Consider the following 18,323-nt stretch of genomic DNA (forward strand, 5'->3'; position numbering starts at 1 on the left):
CCCTAGTCTCTGGCAATGTAATTCAATGCCATTTGAGAGAATCTGTAATGTTCACATATGCAAGTTAACAGGTCTTTAGTGGGTGTCAGAAATAAATACTGTTAACATTGTATTATACAACCTAATTTTGTGTTATCTATATGACTTTCAATTCTCTACTGCAAGATCTTTAATAAACAGGACAAAGAGAGATGGACCCTAAACAGACCCCCACAAAACTTCACATACCATCTTTGACCAACTTTTTTTTCCTCTGCGTTCTATCTTTAAGTCACTGTTCAATCCAAGAGCAATAATTTATAAATCCCTTACTCTGATTTTTTAGGCATTTGTTATCCCATAAGACCCTGTCCAGCAGGTGTTTACGGGTTAAGTAAGTCAACTTCACTTGTTTTCCATTCATAGTAATATATGAAAAGATGAATGGAACAACTAAACAAAACCATAGTAGCCATGGCTGTAGCTTATATTATCCTATGCACAGTGAAGAGACTATGCAACAATCTTCTATTAACACCATCTATGGCTCAGTTTTTCTGCAGAGATAGAGAGCAGGGAATAGATTTGCTTGTCATATAAATGCATGCTATGCAATGAGCATAAATTGCTATGGTGCCTAGAGCAGGGCTCGACAAATTTGCTTGAAATCTAGGAGCCAGATTTTTCAACGTCAATAATACAATTCTTAAAGGGACACTATAGTCACCAGAACCCTTACAGCATAATGTAGTTGTTCTGAAGTCTATATACTGTCCCAGCACGCTTGTCAATGTTAACATTGACTTTTCAGACTAAAGGCAGGGTTTACATTGCTGTCTGGTAACTACTCTAGTGACAGTCACTGCCTCTAGAAGTGCTTCCTGGGTCAGTGCTGCACATACATTAATGCTACCTACATTAATATTCCCCATAGGGATGCACTTATTCAATGCATCTCTATGAGGAGAAGTTGGTTGCGCAGCCTGGTGTTAAGTTTTTCTATGGGGAAGCATAGGATTGGCTGAGATAGTCAAGATTGATTATCTCAGCCATGGAGATGGGCCAGCTGCGGCGTTACCAGAATGGCGTGGGAAAATAGTGAATAAAAACATTCCCTATGATTGGAGGGGGCAGGTCACCTAAACATACACACTCACTGAGACAGACATACACTTACTCACAAAACCTTTTTTTTTTTTTTTTTTTTTAAATCCACCCAGCCTCCCTACCTTTGGGAGCACTGGAGTGGATTAGTTTTCCCTGGAGTCCAGTGGGGCTTCTTGTCATCTTCCTGCTCTGCTTCCTAGAGCACTGTTTAGTGATGCGGGGCATGATGTCATATTCCGGCTCCCAGCCTCACTGGAAGGCACGCGAGGGAACAGAGCAGGGAGATTAAGGCTCCCTCACCGCCGTCGCACTCATTCAGCTGCCCGTCTCCCTGAGCTGATCGTCCGCCTGCCTGCCCGCCTCAGCCCTGTGTAAGCCAACTGCCCGCCTACAATCTCAGGGGCTGAACAGGCTCACAAATCCCAGGCCATGGCTACCTGGCTCCTCGGATTTGTCGAGCCCTGGGTTAGAGTGATCCTTTAAATCTGCTTTTGAAACGATAGGGAATCGTTTTACAAAGACATCAAACTCCACAGACAACGGAAAATAAATTTAAAAGGAATATAAACTGTCAGGAATTTCCTTATTCATACATAAACTTATTTAATTTGTCACTTTGATTTCCCTACAATTAATGTTTGTTTTTGCACACTATAATGTAAGCATTTTTTTATTTAATTTTTTATAAATTTACTTAGCATTTTGGTTTTCTTTGCTCGCTTACAAGTACTTTTTTTGAAAAATGAGGATTCATAAAAAAATGAAAATACTGAAATTAAAGATAGTTTTAAGATATAATAAAGAACAGATTGTGTGCCCATATGTTAATATGCAATCAAGTTTCATAGTAGAAAGTAGATAAACTTAAATTTGAATTAGTTTTACATTCATTGTGATATGAAATTAGATTAAAAGGTAAGAACTATTAAAAGAGCCAAATTCTAAACAATGTACTATTGTTTAGAATTCATTGTCTTACCCTGCAACCAATTGCTCATCTGTTAGAGGAGAAGGTTCTCTGGAATAGGAATACAGGCATCAACAAAGAAACAAAAGCATACATACAGTCTAAGGCACATTAAATTTAACAAATTAAAACTTTATAATCTACTGTAAACATTTGAGGCACTGTTATGAATGGAAAGTTTGAAAGCTAAATAAAAATCACTGCTTGCTGTGGTTGCAAATGTGATTTATTTTGCTATGCCACATAATATTACTGGCCAAAGTAACTTTTTCAAAATTATAAAAAGTACTACTAAATGAGCAAACTACTCCAAATCCCCCAGATGGCCAGCTTGATGGTAAATCATAAACCATTATTTAATTAACAAATAAAAATACAAGATGTATTTTACAAATAATGTTGATTGCATAATGTAAAACCAAAAGTTATGTTTAAAGGGACACCATAGTCCCCATAAAAACTTTAGCTTAATGAAGCAGTTTGTGTGTACAGATCATGCCACTGCAGCCTCACTGCTCAATTCTCTGTCATTTAGGATTTAAATCACTTGTTTCTGTCCACGCAGCTCTAGCCACAGCTGTGACAGACAGCCTGCATGAAAAAAATGGTTTAATTTTTAAACAGATATTAATTTACTTCAGAATGGTTTATCTCCTGCTTTGTAAATTGAACTTTAATCACACACCAGAGGCTCCTGCAAGGTCTAGTATAGTATGGACAGGGCATGAATGAGACATTCTAAATTAAGAAGACTTTGCAATAAAGGAAATGTGAACCTTAGATCTCCCTTTGCAGGAAGTGTTTGCGAAGGCTGTGCATGTTACATGCAGGGAGGTGTGACTAGGGCTGCATAAACAAAGCAATTTAACTCCTAAATAGCAGAGAATTCAGCAGTGACACTGAGGAATGATCTAAACGCCAAAAATGCTTAATTAAGCAAGGGTTGTTTTGGAGACTATAGTGTCCCTTTAACCACTTAAAGACAGAGGTAATTGCACAAATTCTGAACTGAAACAACACCTGAAATTTAATATTTTCCAAGTTCTGCGTGGCATTTTAAGTGTTAATGTCATATTAGTTAGCTTCTAATACAATAAAATACACATTTATGTTCAGCAGGTTCTCATGAGTACAACCAATACCCCCTATATACAGATTTAATGTGGTTTTGAAAGTTGCAAGTTTAAATATAGGGCCTTTCCCTTTTCAGTGTATACAAATTGAGATTTGCCAGTTTCTTGGGCAACATGTTGCCTTTGAGACCTTATGGCAGCCCAGGAATGGATAATACCATCATGGCATATCATTTGCAAAAGTAAACAACCCATTGTATTCAAAATATAGTATATCCAGTATATCCAGTCTTTTTATTATCCACTTAGTCACAAACCCTGGCTAAAGTTAGTGTTCAGATTTCATTTTTCAAAAACTGCCCTTTCACCGATATCACCCTTATATGTTTTAACTCATTAAGGACCGGCCTGTTTTTGCGATGTTGTACCTTAAGGACCAGAGCAGTTTTGACACTTTTGTGGTGTTTGTGTTTAGCTGTAATTTTCCTCTCTCTCATTTACGGTTCCCATACATGTTATATATTGTTTTTATCAGGACAGGAAGGGCTCTCTTTACATTATTTGTATCATGTCATAGATTTTATTTAAAAAAAAAAAAAAAAAATATGGTAAAAAAAAACAAACAAAAAAAACATGTTTTTGGACTTTTACTTGAAAAATCTTTTACTTATCTACAAAAGCTAATGAAAAAAACTGCTAAATAGATTCAAAATTTTGTCCCGAGTTTAAAAACATGCTTTATTGATTTTTTTTGCAAGTTATAGGCCTATACAAGTAGGAAATTGCTGTTTCACTATATATATATATATATATATATATATATATATATATTTATTTATTTTTAATTTATCAAGTGACATTGCAACACCGTTATCTGTCATAAATCCCCGAATCACACCTCACATGTACATATATTTTTAAAGTAGACAACCCAGGTTATTCAATATGGGGTATGTCCAGTCTTTTTTAGTAGCCGCCTAGTCATAAACACTGGAAAAAGTTAGCATTTATATTTGTTTGTGTGTTAAAAATGCAAAAAATGGGGGGCGTGGCCAACTACGAGACTGAACGGACGTCTCCTAGCGGGGCTCCGTGCTACAGGAACAATAACGAAGCCCTTTGGCCGAAAGATAAGATTTTACCAGCAACCACAACTCACCCCTCAACAGCAGACATAATGGGGCGAAAAAATAAGGCTCAGCGTCCGGAGGCACCCCGATCCCAAGATATAAGGATCTCCTTCGAAAGGCCCGTGCAGCGGCTGCAATACAAAATGGCGCCGGAGGCAGACAAAGAACAGGGGACGTCGGAGGACTCCAACGAGGAGGATGTAATCTCCACGCCACAGTCAGGCGGAGAATCCGACACACCAGAGTCGGACGAAGACTCAGCCCCTGCAACAAAGGGAGACATCAAGAGGCTTCTGCTAGACCTCAGAAAGGTATGGAGGGGGGGGGGGCGTGGCCTGGAGCGCAACCGAGACGGTCGCATGAGAGGGTAGCTCCACTGCACTGGCCGTAATTCTAAGCGCAACGTTCTCCCGAAACGCGACACACATACCCCAAGAGATGTCCCAACAGAAGGGCAGACGCCAAACGGAAAGGACTGACAAGGCAAGCTTCTTCAATGCCCGCAACGCCCAAGTAAAAGCCGCGGAAACGGCGGAGGAGGCCCAAGATGGCGCCCGTCACATGTCCAGGGATGCCGCGGACGACGGCCCAGTTACACAGAGCGTTCTGCAGAGAATGCTAGAAGACATGCAGGCAAACATACAAAACACCATCCAAGCCTCAATAAAAGAAATCAGGTCAGAAATTCAGGATGTAGAAATGAGAACCTCCTCACTGGAAGATAAAATGGCCGACCAGGCTGAGGACACAAATGATATCAAGAGAGCCATAACTGACATGGAAGATACCATAGCAAGGTTTGAAACAAAAATGGCAGATATGGAAGATCGCTCCCGCCGAAATAACCTGCGGTTGAGGGGAATAGCAGAATCAGTCGGGGTGGCGGAGCTGCATGCACACCTGCAAGGACTATTCAAAATGCTGATCCCAGATATACACCAGGACATGCTGCTGCTAGACAGGTACCATAGAGTACCAAAACCCAGATTCCTTACACAGGAGACTCCTAGAGATGTACTAGTGAGACTACATTACTTTCATGTGAAAGAAGATATCATGAGGGCAAGCAGACTGTGCTCCACTTTGCCACCTCCATACCAGGGAACAACGATATACGCTGACATATCAGCCGCAACGCTGCAAAAAAGAAAAACCTTCTCAGGTGTTACTGAACAGCTCAGGATCCACAAAAAGCCTTACAGATGGGGCTTCCCGGTAAAGCTGCTCATCATGCATGAAGGCAAGACGGTGCCCATCGCTACACCTGAGGCTGGAGCAAAGATACTCGCAGAATGGGGCCTACCACCGCCGAAGCCGCTACCCGCTGCCGTTAACCGAGACAGATCCAACCCAGAGTGGAAGAGGATCCCCGCAAACGGATCAAGGAAGCACACATAATCCGCAAGTACTAACACATAAGACTCTGGGGCAGATAATATAACCGAAAGAGATACTCACCAAAGTATTAGGGAGGATAGACGACGCGGGAAAGGGGGAGAGAAGGAGAAGGAAAAGAAAGAGAGAAAAAATAAATAAATCAATAAATAAATATACACAAAAAAAAAAAAAAATAAAAAAAAAAATATATATATATATGTATATATATATATATATGTATATATATATATATATATATATATATATATATATATATACAAAAAAATAAATAAATAAATAAAAAGGGGGGGAGGACATCAGCCTAGAAAGAAGTAGACATGGGGAGAGATACAATAAGTAATTGCAAGACACGGCCAAGACCGAGCTGTACAGGCATGGAAGCGAGAAGCTTCCTACCCCGTTGCGCCTATCGTTGGCGCCAAGCCACACGTTTGGCTTTTTGTTTAATTAATTGTTGGAATGTTTATTTTCTTATGTTGTTTTTATGTGAATCACAATGTACACACAATAAGGTTATACCATCTCCGCAAGAGGGAGTAATTGAAGCGTACTGCATGCTTGGGAAAACACACACACACAACGTGCTCATAACAGGGAGACGCCACCTAGATCGATGCAGCTGGGAAGGGAGGCGCTCCAAATCAAAATAGCACTAGCGACACTACCACCCAAACCCAAGAGAGACGACCCCCCATGAAAATATATACCCATAACACCAAGGGACTCAATCACCCATCCAAACGGGGCCTACTGCGCCGAGACCTGACTAAACACAAGCCTGACGTTTTATGTCTCCAAGAAACGCATTTTAAGACCAATGCACACGCACCCCTGCTGACACGTGACTACCCACATCAATATCATGCCACTAATACCAGCAAATCCAAGGGAGCATCCATTCTTATCAGCAAAGACATAGCGTTTACCCTCTCATATCTTGACATAGATAAAGAAGGGAGATATGTCATAGTGGGAGGGATCTTCAATGACGTTGAATATACCATTACGAACGTATATGCCCCCAATACAAACCAGAGAAACTTCCTCCACCGTGTATTTAAGAAATTAGAGACAATACAGAAAGGAATAGGAATAGTATGCGGGGATTTCAATCATGTGCTAGATGCCACAATGGATACCTCCTCAGTACACGCGATAGCGCGACTAAGACCACTAAAGAGACAATGCAAGGCCATAGGCAAACTGTTGCATGAGCACCACTACTATGACATATGGAGAGCAACACATGTCGGGGAGAGAGGATATACGTTCTTCTCCACCGCACATAATTCATATTCTAGAATTGATGGCATACTAATAACAGGACAACACCTAGAACAGGTTAAGAGCTGCAACATAGAACAAATCACCTGGTCAGATCATGCCCCAGTCGTGGCAACCCTAGCCGACATATATGAATCCAAACATAGGAGCCCGTGGAGGCTAAACGTCTCCCTGCTCACAGACCCTACATTTACAAACAAAGTACAACAGGAACTTGAGCATTACTTTGCTGAGAATGACATAGAACACATGCCGTACAATACAATATGGCAAGCACACAAATCAGTAGTTAGGGGAATGATGATACAGAGAGCAGCACAACTAAAGAGGCAAGCACAAACACAAATGAGGGACTGGCAAACGGAACTGCAGAGCCTAACGACCCAAAATCAAAGAACGCCCACACAGGGGCTCAAAACACAAATAATTAAAATTACCCAAGATATACACAAACAGGCCCTAGAAAAAACGGGCCACCAACTACATAGACTCAAAGCAACTCAATACTCACAGGGCAATAGGGCGGGTAAACTGGTGGCCCAACACCTCAAGGCCAGACAAACCAATCAAAAAATAGCGCACCTCTACACGGAGGCAGGCCATAAAGTCACAGCACCCAAAGATATCAGCAACGTCTTCGCAACGTACTACACGTCCCTATACAATTTAGCCAAGGATAAACAAACGCACCAACCCAACCCCCAAACTATACAGGCTTACTTAGATACAGTTAACTTACCAACTCTTACGCAAATGCAAAAACAGGAACTCACCGCCACCATCACACAGAGTGAGGTAAAAGAAGCTATCCTTAACCTACCGCTAGGGAAATCCCCGGGGCCGGACGGCTTCGCAAACGGTTACTACAAAAAGTTCCAAGAAACCTTAACGCCATATTTGGTCAAAGCATTTAATGAAGCCACGCAGGCACAAAAACTACCCACTGAAACCCTACTAGCCCACATAATCACCCTCCCAAAACCAGGGAAATCCCCTACTTGCCCACAGAATTTCCGCCCTATATCCCTGTTGAACACGGACGCCAAGCTATACGCTAAAATATACGCAACACGCCTCAGCAAGATATTACCGCACATAATACACACCGACCAGGTAGGATTTATAAAGAACAGGCAGGGAGGGGACAACACCAGGAAAGTACTAGATATCATACAAAGTGCCCAACGTAAGAATAGGGGAGGCTTACTGGTATCGTTGGACGCAGAAAAAGCTTTTGACCGCCTGAGCTGGGAATTCTTAGAAAAGGTCCTCCTCAAATTTGGAGTGCCAAAGGGCTTCCTCTCGGCGGTCAAAGCACTGTACAACTCACCCACGGCGAGGGTATTAAACGCAGGATTCGCCTCAGACCCGCTTAAGATTACCAATGGATCGAGGCAGGGGTGCCCCCTATCACCGCTACTGTATGTGCTGGCTCTAGAACCGCTGGCAGCGGCCATAAGACAAAACAAATCAATCCATGGAGTAAAGATAGGAGACAGGGAATATAAAGCGAACCTATTCGCGGATGATGTACTCCTAACCCTGACGCAGCCGCACATATCGCTTCCAAATTTAATGGCAACTATCGCAGAATACGGGAAACAATCCTATTATAAACTGAATGTCACCAAGACACAGGCCATGGGCATAGGGATACCAATAGCCACACTAGAGAGGCTCAAAACATCCTTTCCATTAGACTGGAGGACAGACCATTTAACGTTCCTAGGCATCAAAATACCACCAAACCTCAACAACTTACTGGACAAAAACTACACCGCACTCACGAAGAGCATAGCCAACACACTCAGGTCATGGGAAGGGAAATACCTATCGTGGGTGGGAAGAATGGCAGCGGTGAAAATGATGCTGCTACCAAAATTCCAGTACCTTTTACGAACCCTACCTATAGCATTGCCAAACACATACTTAGCAGCCCTACAAAGATTAATAACCCGATTTGTGTGGGCCAACAAACAACCAAGAGTGGCAACCAGCATACTACAACAACCAATTCAAAGAGGGGGGCTAAGTCTCCCGAGCATTAAAGACTACTACAAAGCAGCACAGCTAGCGACAGTCAAAGCCGCTACAGCAGAGGGGGAAACTCCACAGTGGACCAAAATAGAGGCCCATTGGATAAATAGACAGGACCTGAGGAACCTATTTTGGCTCCCGAAGGCCATGCGCCCACAACACCTTAACCCCTTACCGACCACTAGTCTGACACTTAAACACTGGGACGAAACCAGGGGCAGAGAGACAGACCAAAGAGTACTAAGGCAGGGAACACCACTTGCATGCCTCAAAGTAGGAATCCTAAATCTAGATATGAAGCAGTGGGAAGAACGGGGGTGCACCAAGGTTAAAGATCTATATAAGGAAAACAAACTGATGCCCTTCCCTGAACTACAAACACTATATGGCATACCCAGCAGAGCACTATTTACATACCTACAAATGAAGTCGCTACTAGCAGACATGACAATAGAGCGACAAGAAACGATACACACGAACAGCATTGAAAAACTATGCCTATCAGGCAGACCGCCCAGGAAAGCATTGGCTATGATGTATAGCCTCTTACTAACGCCAGTCACAGAGGAGGCCATGAACTTCCAAACAGCGTGGCACACAGAATTGGGACACAACATTAGGGCGGAGACATGGCAAAGGGCATTCACCATACACAAGGGAAACACGCTATGCACGACTCACATAGAGATGATACGAAAATTGCAATACCGGTGGTACTTGGTGCCAGAAAAACTAGCGACGATGTACAAGGGTATGACCATAGAATGCTGGAGATGCAGAGGGAGGGAGGGCTCAATGAGCCACATATGCTGGTCCTGTGACGGCATAAGCCCATTTTGGAATGATGTGGAAAAGGTGGCGACGGAGAGGTTAGGTAAACCATGGCCTATAAACATAGAACAAGGCATACTATTCATGATACCTAAGACACTGAGCAAAGTAGAAGAGAAATTAGTATTCCACCTACTTGTAGCAGCAGTGACCATAATAGCAAGAGCATGGAAAACAACACAGACACCCACTAGAGAAGCACTGATATCACAGACATCTCTCAACTGGAAATACGAATTAATGGCAGACAAATACATAGGGCGCAGGAAGCACACTAACCAGGCCGGAGAAAAATGGAGAGCATATCTCGACACAGGGTGACAGGAGGGGGAGAGACAGACACAAAACTGAAAGGGGAAAAGGCGGGTAGACAGGGAAACATTCGGAGGTTACAAAACACCGGGTAAACACTCAAGACCTAGGCGGCCATACATGCCTAGCCAACAAGGGGACCATGGGAGTCCGAGCAAAAGTAAAACTAAAGGAGAAATAATACACAGAATATAAGACGAGAATGTATTGAAGCATGGTATGAAACACTGTAATTGTATGTGACCCCAATGTTGTAAACAAATGTCCTGCACAACCCCATCTTCTATTCTGTACCCCGGCGCGCAGGAGCCAAACACTGAATATTGTGATGCACAAATAAAACCAAAATTCAAATTGAAAAAAAAAAAAAAGAAAGGTATGGAGGGAGGACTTACAGAAAGTCCAGAAAGAGGTGGGAGAGGTCCAAAACAAAATCCGGGCTATAGAGGCAAAAGAGGTAGCCAGAAGCAGTCAGATGCAGGAGACCAAGGTACAGATGGAGGGCTTAGCATCACAGGTGCAGCAGTTACACCGCACGGTGACAACACTAGAAACGCGCCATAGGTGCCGAAATATACGCCTAAGGGGGATACCAGAAAACATAGGCACAGAGCACCTGTTACGATGCACACAGACCCTCATAGACTCACTGGGAATCAAGGGGGAGTCCAATCCACCAATGATCTCCTCGGTATTCAGAGTCAGGAAATCCCCGGCGGCACCAGAGGGAAGCTCCAGAGACGTCATAGCGGTGACACGTGATATCACAGTCAAGAACGCGATAATGACGGCCTCCAGAACGCAGGGAAACGCAACCCATGAAGGGAACCTAGTGGCAATCTACAGCGACATCCTGTTCACAGTGCTGGCAGAAAGACGCAAATTGGCACATGTGGCAAGAAACCTAAGAGACCGCTCGATAAAATACCGCTGGGGAGTGGAAGGAGCCCTAGAGGTGACAGCTGGCGACACGACCTATACAATGTCCTCGGCAGATGACCCCCGAAGAGCTGTACAAACTCCTTGAAGCAAGCCCGCAACAAGGACAGAGACACCCGCCACACAATAGAAAGCAGGCAGTAGAGAGACAGGCTCAGAAACTGGCAAAGCCATCAGAGGGGGCTGCATCCTGGCGCTGAGTTACAGCAGCTGCAGCAGTTACAGCTACAGCAACGTTACGGTATTACCTACTTGAAAACCCCACGATAGCGATGTTCAGAGACTTTCAAATCAACCACTAATATCTTATATATAATGGCACAGTTGTGTTTTACTCATGTTTATGTTACCCATGCAATACTGCAAATTCTGTCTTACTCATGAAAATCCAATAAAATACAAATTATAAAATAAAAAAAAATGCAAAAAACGCCAACTTTGGCTATAGTTTGTGACTAAGTGGCTATTAAAAAAGGCTGAACATACCCCATTTGCAATACCTTGGGTTGTCTTCTTTTGCAAATGGTATGCCATCATGGGGTGTAATTCTCATTCCTGGGCTACCATACGCTCTCAAAGGCAATCTAACAAATTTTTTATAAAAAAAAATAAAAAAAAGAAGTAAAATCAAGCCTTATGTTTGACCCTGTAACTTTCACAAACACTATAAAACCTCTAAATGTGGGGTACTGTTATACTCAGGAGACTTCGCTGAACACAAATATTAGTGCATCAGAACAGTAAAATGTATCACAGCAAAATCATAAGTGAAAGTGCCGATTGTGTGTTTAAAATGAAAAAAAAAACAAGGGGCGTGTCCGGCGGCCGAAGAAGATGGCCGCTTAGACCCTGAGCTCCTCGTGGCGCCCGCAATAATTAACCGCACATCGGCGAAACCGGCTCTCACACACACCGCAGGTGGGCCGCACAAAACAACAGGCAGACCCTGCCAGCACCCCAAAACCCTCAGGACACGGGGGAGACCACACAATCCGGTCATACCTCCAAGCAGCAACCCGTGCACAATCACCGCAACGGGAGATGGAGGCTGCAAGCCAGTCTAATGAATCACTCCCATCCACACCAGCCAGATTCTCCCCAACGCTTTCAGAACCCCAGCAGAGGCAGCAAGATGGTGAGTGGAGAGAAATCATACCTAACCTACTTACCAAGTCAGACTTTGACGCCCTCTCAGACCGACTGGGCCGCGTGGTCCGCGAGGAAGTGGCCCAACTACGCATAGACATGGCAAACATGGAGGCCCGAATGGCGGTGACGGAAACTGAGACCAGGGCACTGAGGACAGACGTGGAGCAGACAAACACGGCTGTGGTGAGCCAGGAGGCAGATATAGCCTACCTTACCACATGGGTCGACGACCTAGACAACCGTGGCCGCAGAATGAACCTGCGGGTCCGCGGAGTAAGGGAGGGAGGCCCCTCGGAGAACATACCAGACCTCCTTAGGCAAATTTTCACCCAAGTCTTGGGCGGCCAACAAATACCCAGAATAGGCCTGGTTCGAGCACATAGGGCCCTGAGACCGATACCAGCACCAGAAGAACAACCCAGAGATATAATATGCTGCCTAGACAATCACCACCTCAAAGAAGAAATACTTCGCATAGCCCGCCGCATGGTCACGGTCCGCATGGCAGGCCAAGCCATTTCCATTTACCAAGATTTGTCCAGATATACCCTACAAGCCAGAAGAGCCCTACGCCCAGTGACATCAGCATTACAACAGGCGGGCATCCAGTACCGCTGGGGCTATCCGTTCTCACTTTCTGCAAGACACGGACAAGACCAACTGTTCGTAAGAAAGCCAGGAGACGTCCCGGGATTCCTACGCAGCCTGGGCCTCCCGCCACAACAGGTACCAGACTGGTTGGCGAGATCGTTCCTCCAACAACCACCGGGACCACAACAACCACGCAGACTTAACGCAGGCCCGCAAAGACCCCAGCAACAGCAACAACGCGACGGGCACCAGGGCCCAGTGAGGAGGGAGCAGTAACCAAGCACCAAGCAGCGCAGCCGGGGCACGGGATGGGGGACTTACGCACTACCGCACAGCGCATCGGAACCGTGAGTACTGACAGTGGGGATTACCCTACTCATACCGCACATTCCAACAAAAATTGGGGTGGGGGAAGCTGGGATACGGGGCACAGTGGACACCAGCCATATCAGCCGCACACCACGGGGGACCACGCAAGGATAACCCCAGGGACGGGCATAAACCGCCAACTGAGGCAAATGGGGGGCAGACAAGACACTTTGGGGAGGGGGACGGGCGGGACCACCACGGTGGGCAACGTGGGGGGCAAACGGACGCATAAACGGACACGATAGCACCCATGCAGAACTGCCACCGGAGGTGCAATTCGGACAGGAAATTGGGTCCCCACGCAGACTCTTGCTTCAACACTTAACCGGAGAGAGGTGGGGGGAAAGGGTGAAATAACTGGGATGACACCTGAGGGGAAGGGGGGTACCACACCCGCAACACCGGGAATAGAGAGAGACAAGTCATGGGAAAGGAACGAAGGAAACGAAGTAGAAGCAGGCAGATGGGACACACTTAAGACAGATAGGCGAGAGAGGGGGGGGGGGGAGGAGAGGGGGGGGCCGGCGCAGGGAGCAAACAACAATATATGTTAAGAGGGGGGTGGAAAAAGGGGGAAGGGGAGGGGAGGGGGAGAGACAAAGAAACAAAAAAAAACAGGAAGTTAACATAAGAACCCTCAGCCCCCCAGGCAAAGGTACACAAGTCAGGCAAAGCGGATGGGATCCCATGTCGAGGCAAGAGGGGGTCAGGTTAGCCACCCAACACGTACAATAGGGGCCACAAGACATACACAAACGGGAGAAGGGCAACAAGAAATTGAATATGTACTATATGTAACCATTATGTGTCATTGCAATATGATATACTGCACGAAATGTTTTATCCCTGACAGAACTGAGATAAGTCAAAGCACCTGCCTCGCACAGACGTACGATATAGCAGAGCACGACACACGTCTAGGGAGACAAACACGACGATACGCAAAGCTCAGAGGCCCAGACTTAACACAACCACAGCTATAACAGAGGACAAGCCAATACAAGGCGGCACAACATGGGGATACCAGACCACCCACACGCCGAATGGCAGCCATCGCCAAGACATGGTCAAAGATTTAATTAGGCCCCCCTCCACACCGCAAGACGCCCCACCCCATAGCCCCTAAAGGACACGCACAAGTAGTGCGAGCCAAATAGCGACATACCCCCACTGCACGATGATGATGATTAGTCCAGCCCAGACTGATTTTCAGCTAAACAGTGCACCAGACCCACCCCACACGGCACAACAGGCCCACGGCAACACGACTTCAACTCAGAGCAGAAGTAGGAATGCGGCAGGGAAAACACATATAATGCCTAGCACATCACGCACTCACGGACAAAAGCCCAACAAACAAAGAGAGACTAAACGGACGCTACAGCTACAAAGCCACTTAGGAGACGAAGGACCACGGACTACCTATAGTACAACTTACTATTTACGTCACACGGAGGGAAAGTCCACCACGGACGAGAAACCCGACACCCCCACAGGTATAGGACACAGTAGCCCCCAATACAAAGTGGACGTACAACTCCCGGGAACAACCCAAACCCACCAATCGGTTGGGCAGACAGGTCGATCCACCGGGACGATTGTCCATTCACCAAGAGTGCACAGTTACTCTACAAAACGCACAGACCCGAGCAACACTAGCCCCTGACAAGGCCTGACACGAGACAGCACCACGCTATACAAGCTCACGACCCACACCCTTACCCACAGCCCTCCTTGTTCCTACCCGACTATCCACCCCCTGCGGCTGCCCAGACGATGCCGGCTCCGGGACCTAGCGGGTTCACCCGGGAAGACCTGAGCATAGTCTCCTACAATGTACATGGCCTCAACATCAGAGAAAAACGCACAAGACTCCTGAGAGACCTGAAACACTACAGGGCATCGGTGGCGTTTATCCAAGAAACGCACTTCCAAGAAGGCAGGGCACCAGCCCTGAAGGACCGCAACTTCAGAACAGGGTACTTCAGTAACAACCCAGATAAACGCACACAAGGCGTGTGCATACTTTTTTCAAGCAGAATCCCATACACAGAACTAGCCACCCACAGGTGCAAACAAGGCAGGTATATTTTCACTAAAGGCACAATTGCAGATCAACTCTACACATTCGCCAACGTATATGCCCCGAACACGAAACAACACCACTTCCTTCGGGACGCCCTAAGCACCTTGATGAAATTCGCGGAAGGTACCCTGATCATCGGGGGGGATCTGAACCTGGCACTACACCCAGACCAAGACTCCTCGACCCCGCACGAAGCGACACCACACAACAGACACGCCAACACTCTCCGCCTCCTGCACCTCCACCAATTAGCGGATTGCTGGCGAGCACTACACCCAACAACCAGGGACTACACCTTCTATTCACAAACACACTCGACATACACGAGATTGGATTACTTCCTGATGTCCCACTACAACCTAAACCTGCTTCAAAACGCGGAGATCCTGCCGATGATTTTGTCAGATCACAACCCGATCTGTCGCCGTTGTACAGACCCAGGCAGATGTCATGGAGACTAAACGAATCCATCCTTTCAGACGTGGTGGAGATGGACAAGATAGGCAACACTATAAGGGACTACTTCCACAACAACGAGATGGGGGACGTGACGCCGCTGACGTGCTGGGAAGCGCATAAGACGGTGGTCAGAGGCCAGATCATCGCCAGATGCGCAACCCGCAAGAAGGCGGCAGTGCAGGAGACGCTTGAACTAGGCAAAGACATAGCGGCCCTGGAGGCCAGACACAAACGCACCCTCGACGCACAAACGTACAGAGACCTAACGGCCAAACGAACACAACTCACAATACACCTCAACCGAGCAATCCAACGCTCATACCAACACTACAGACACATGATACACGAACATGGAGATAAATGCGCGAGACTGCTGGCGAGCCTTCTGAAACAACGTAAAACCCAACTATACATCCCCAAAATAAAAGACGCACAGCAACGGCTTAAACACCTTCCAGACCAGATTGCAACGGAATTCCACACCTACTACCAGGGTCTATACCACCTCCGGCCAGATGAACCGGGAGACCCGCGACCTCACAAACTTCGGGCCATACGTAGTTACCTGGACTCGGCTCATATGCGAGAAATTCAGGAGGCCGACCGAGAAGCACTCGAAGCCCCCATCGCGCCGGAAGAACTGGCACTCGCAATTAAGAAGGCAAAAACAAGCAGGGCGCCGGGACCCGACGGGTTCCCCCTTCAATACTACAAAGTATTTGCACAAGACATCATTCCGAAACTACTGCAAGCCCTGAACTCCATTCAAGAAGGGGCCACGCCGACAGCCCAGTTCACCTCGGCGAACATCACCTTACTCCCAAAGGAGGGAAAAGACCCGACACTGTGCCCAAGCTATCGCCCGATATCGGTGCTAAACACGGACATCAAATTACTCGCCAGCGTCCTGGCATCGCGACTAGCGCCCTTACTACCAGCCACGATCCACCCGGACCAAACGGGATTCATCCCAGGCAGGGAGGTGAGGGACAATACAATACGGGCCCTAAACATCATAGCGCACGTCAGAACCCAACGGCACGGAACCCTCCTCCTGTCTACAGACGCTGAAAAGGCGTTCGACAGGGTGGACTGGGATATGCTAATAGAAACCCTCCATACCATAGGCATAGGGCCGAGATACGGTGTTTGGGTGAGGGCACTATACACCTGCCCGACGGCACGACTCAGGATCAACGGCGCACTGACGGACCCGTTTCGGATCCACAACGGGACCAGACAAGGCTGCCCACTTTCACCGTTACTATTCGCTCTGACGCTGGAGCCATTCCTAAACAGGATCAGACGCAACGCAGACATCCAGAAGCTCAAGATAGGGAACACACACCACAAAACACTAGCGTACGCAGATGACATGCTATTTGTGGTCACGAACCCACAGACCTCTCTACCAGCGATACAGAAAGAATTTGAGGACTACGGGCGGGTGTCAAATTTAAAAATTAATTACTCAAAGTCGGAGATACTGAACTTAACCATTAAGCACGCGGATAGACTGACTCTACAGAGGCAACACCCATACCGCTGGTGTGACCACCGCATGCGATACCTAGGGGTTTGGCTCACCCCAAACCCGACAGACCTGTACACGCAAAACTACCTTCCCATATTGAAAAAAGCGACGGAGGAACTACACAGATGGAACGCCTTATACATCTCGTGGCTGGGGAGGATAAATGCGGTCAAGATGACACTTCTGCCCAAGCTGCTGTTTGTGTTCCAAGCAGTACCGATACATGCCCCACAAACATTCTTCAGGGCACTGAAGGCAGAGATCCGCTTGTTTGTCTGGAAAGGCAAGTCCCCACGCATAGCACACGCCCAGTTAATCCTACCTAAGCTTCGAGGAGGCCTGGCACTCCCTGACTTTGAGAAATACTACCATGCAACGCACCTGACGAGAGTCGCCAGCTGGACAATAGCCAGCGGCACTAAGCCATGGACCCAACTGGAATCGGACACCATTAACTGTGACCTCCGAACACTACCCTGGATACCCGCGGCGGCATACAGACGCAAACGCATCACCAACCCCTTCGTGGCAGCGACCATGAGGATCTGGCACAGGCAGGGCCCCAAACAATACCTGACGACTGACCCGGGCCCACTGCTGCCACTAAGGGGCAACCCGGACTTCCCAGCGGGAGACCTTGGCCCTACACCGAGCCCAGCAATCCCTCGCATGGTGGACGTCCTCGTGCACCCATTCAATATTCGGCAGTTAACGGACCTCTTCCCGGACAGACCACTCACATTCTCACACACACTGGCCAGAGCACAACTCTCCCAATACGCCAGATCGATCCCGCAAAAGCCATCCCTGATGAGGGTACTGACACAATTCGAACGACTCTGCACGCAAGATGCGGAAACACCTAGAGCCATCTCACAGATATACACAATACTGATCACTAGTAGATACCTACTGGCACCGCCCTGCATAAGGAACTGGGAAGAAGACCTAGACGAGGCTATGTCAGAAGCCGACTGGGACAAATGCCTCACCCTGATACAAAAAACACCTAGCTCAGCGCGCCTACAGGAAAACTCCTACAAGGTACTTACCAGATGGTATCTGACACCAACGGCAC

At 46.7% G+C, this 18,323-nt stretch overlaps 1 protein-coding gene across 7 annotated transcripts in view; it reads right to left on the reverse strand.

Moving 5' to 3' along the window:
- NPRL3 (NPR3 like, GATOR1 complex subunit) overlaps positions 1-18,323 on the reverse strand; it is a 453,622-nt gene that overhangs the window by 382,241 nt on the left and 53,058 nt on the right. The window contains exon 4 of one of the 7 annotated variants that reach the window (XM_063430228.1): positions 2,066-2,104. The exons of 5 other annotated variants lie outside the window; for them this stretch is intronic. In XM_063430228.1, coding sequence (XP_063286298.1) covers positions 2,066-2,104 — 39 coding nt within the window. Of the gene's footprint in view, positions 1-2,065; positions 2,105-18,323 lie in introns of those variants that run through there. One more of the 7 variants, XM_063430235.1, reaches the window with a different exon arrangement.

Source organism: Pelobates fuscus, chromosome 8 (assembly GCF_036172605.1).
Source record: "Pelobates fuscus isolate aPelFus1 chromosome 8, aPelFus1.pri, whole genome shotgun sequence".
NCBI classification, from domain to species: Eukaryota; Metazoa; Chordata; class Amphibia; order Anura; family Pelobatidae; genus Pelobates; species Pelobates fuscus.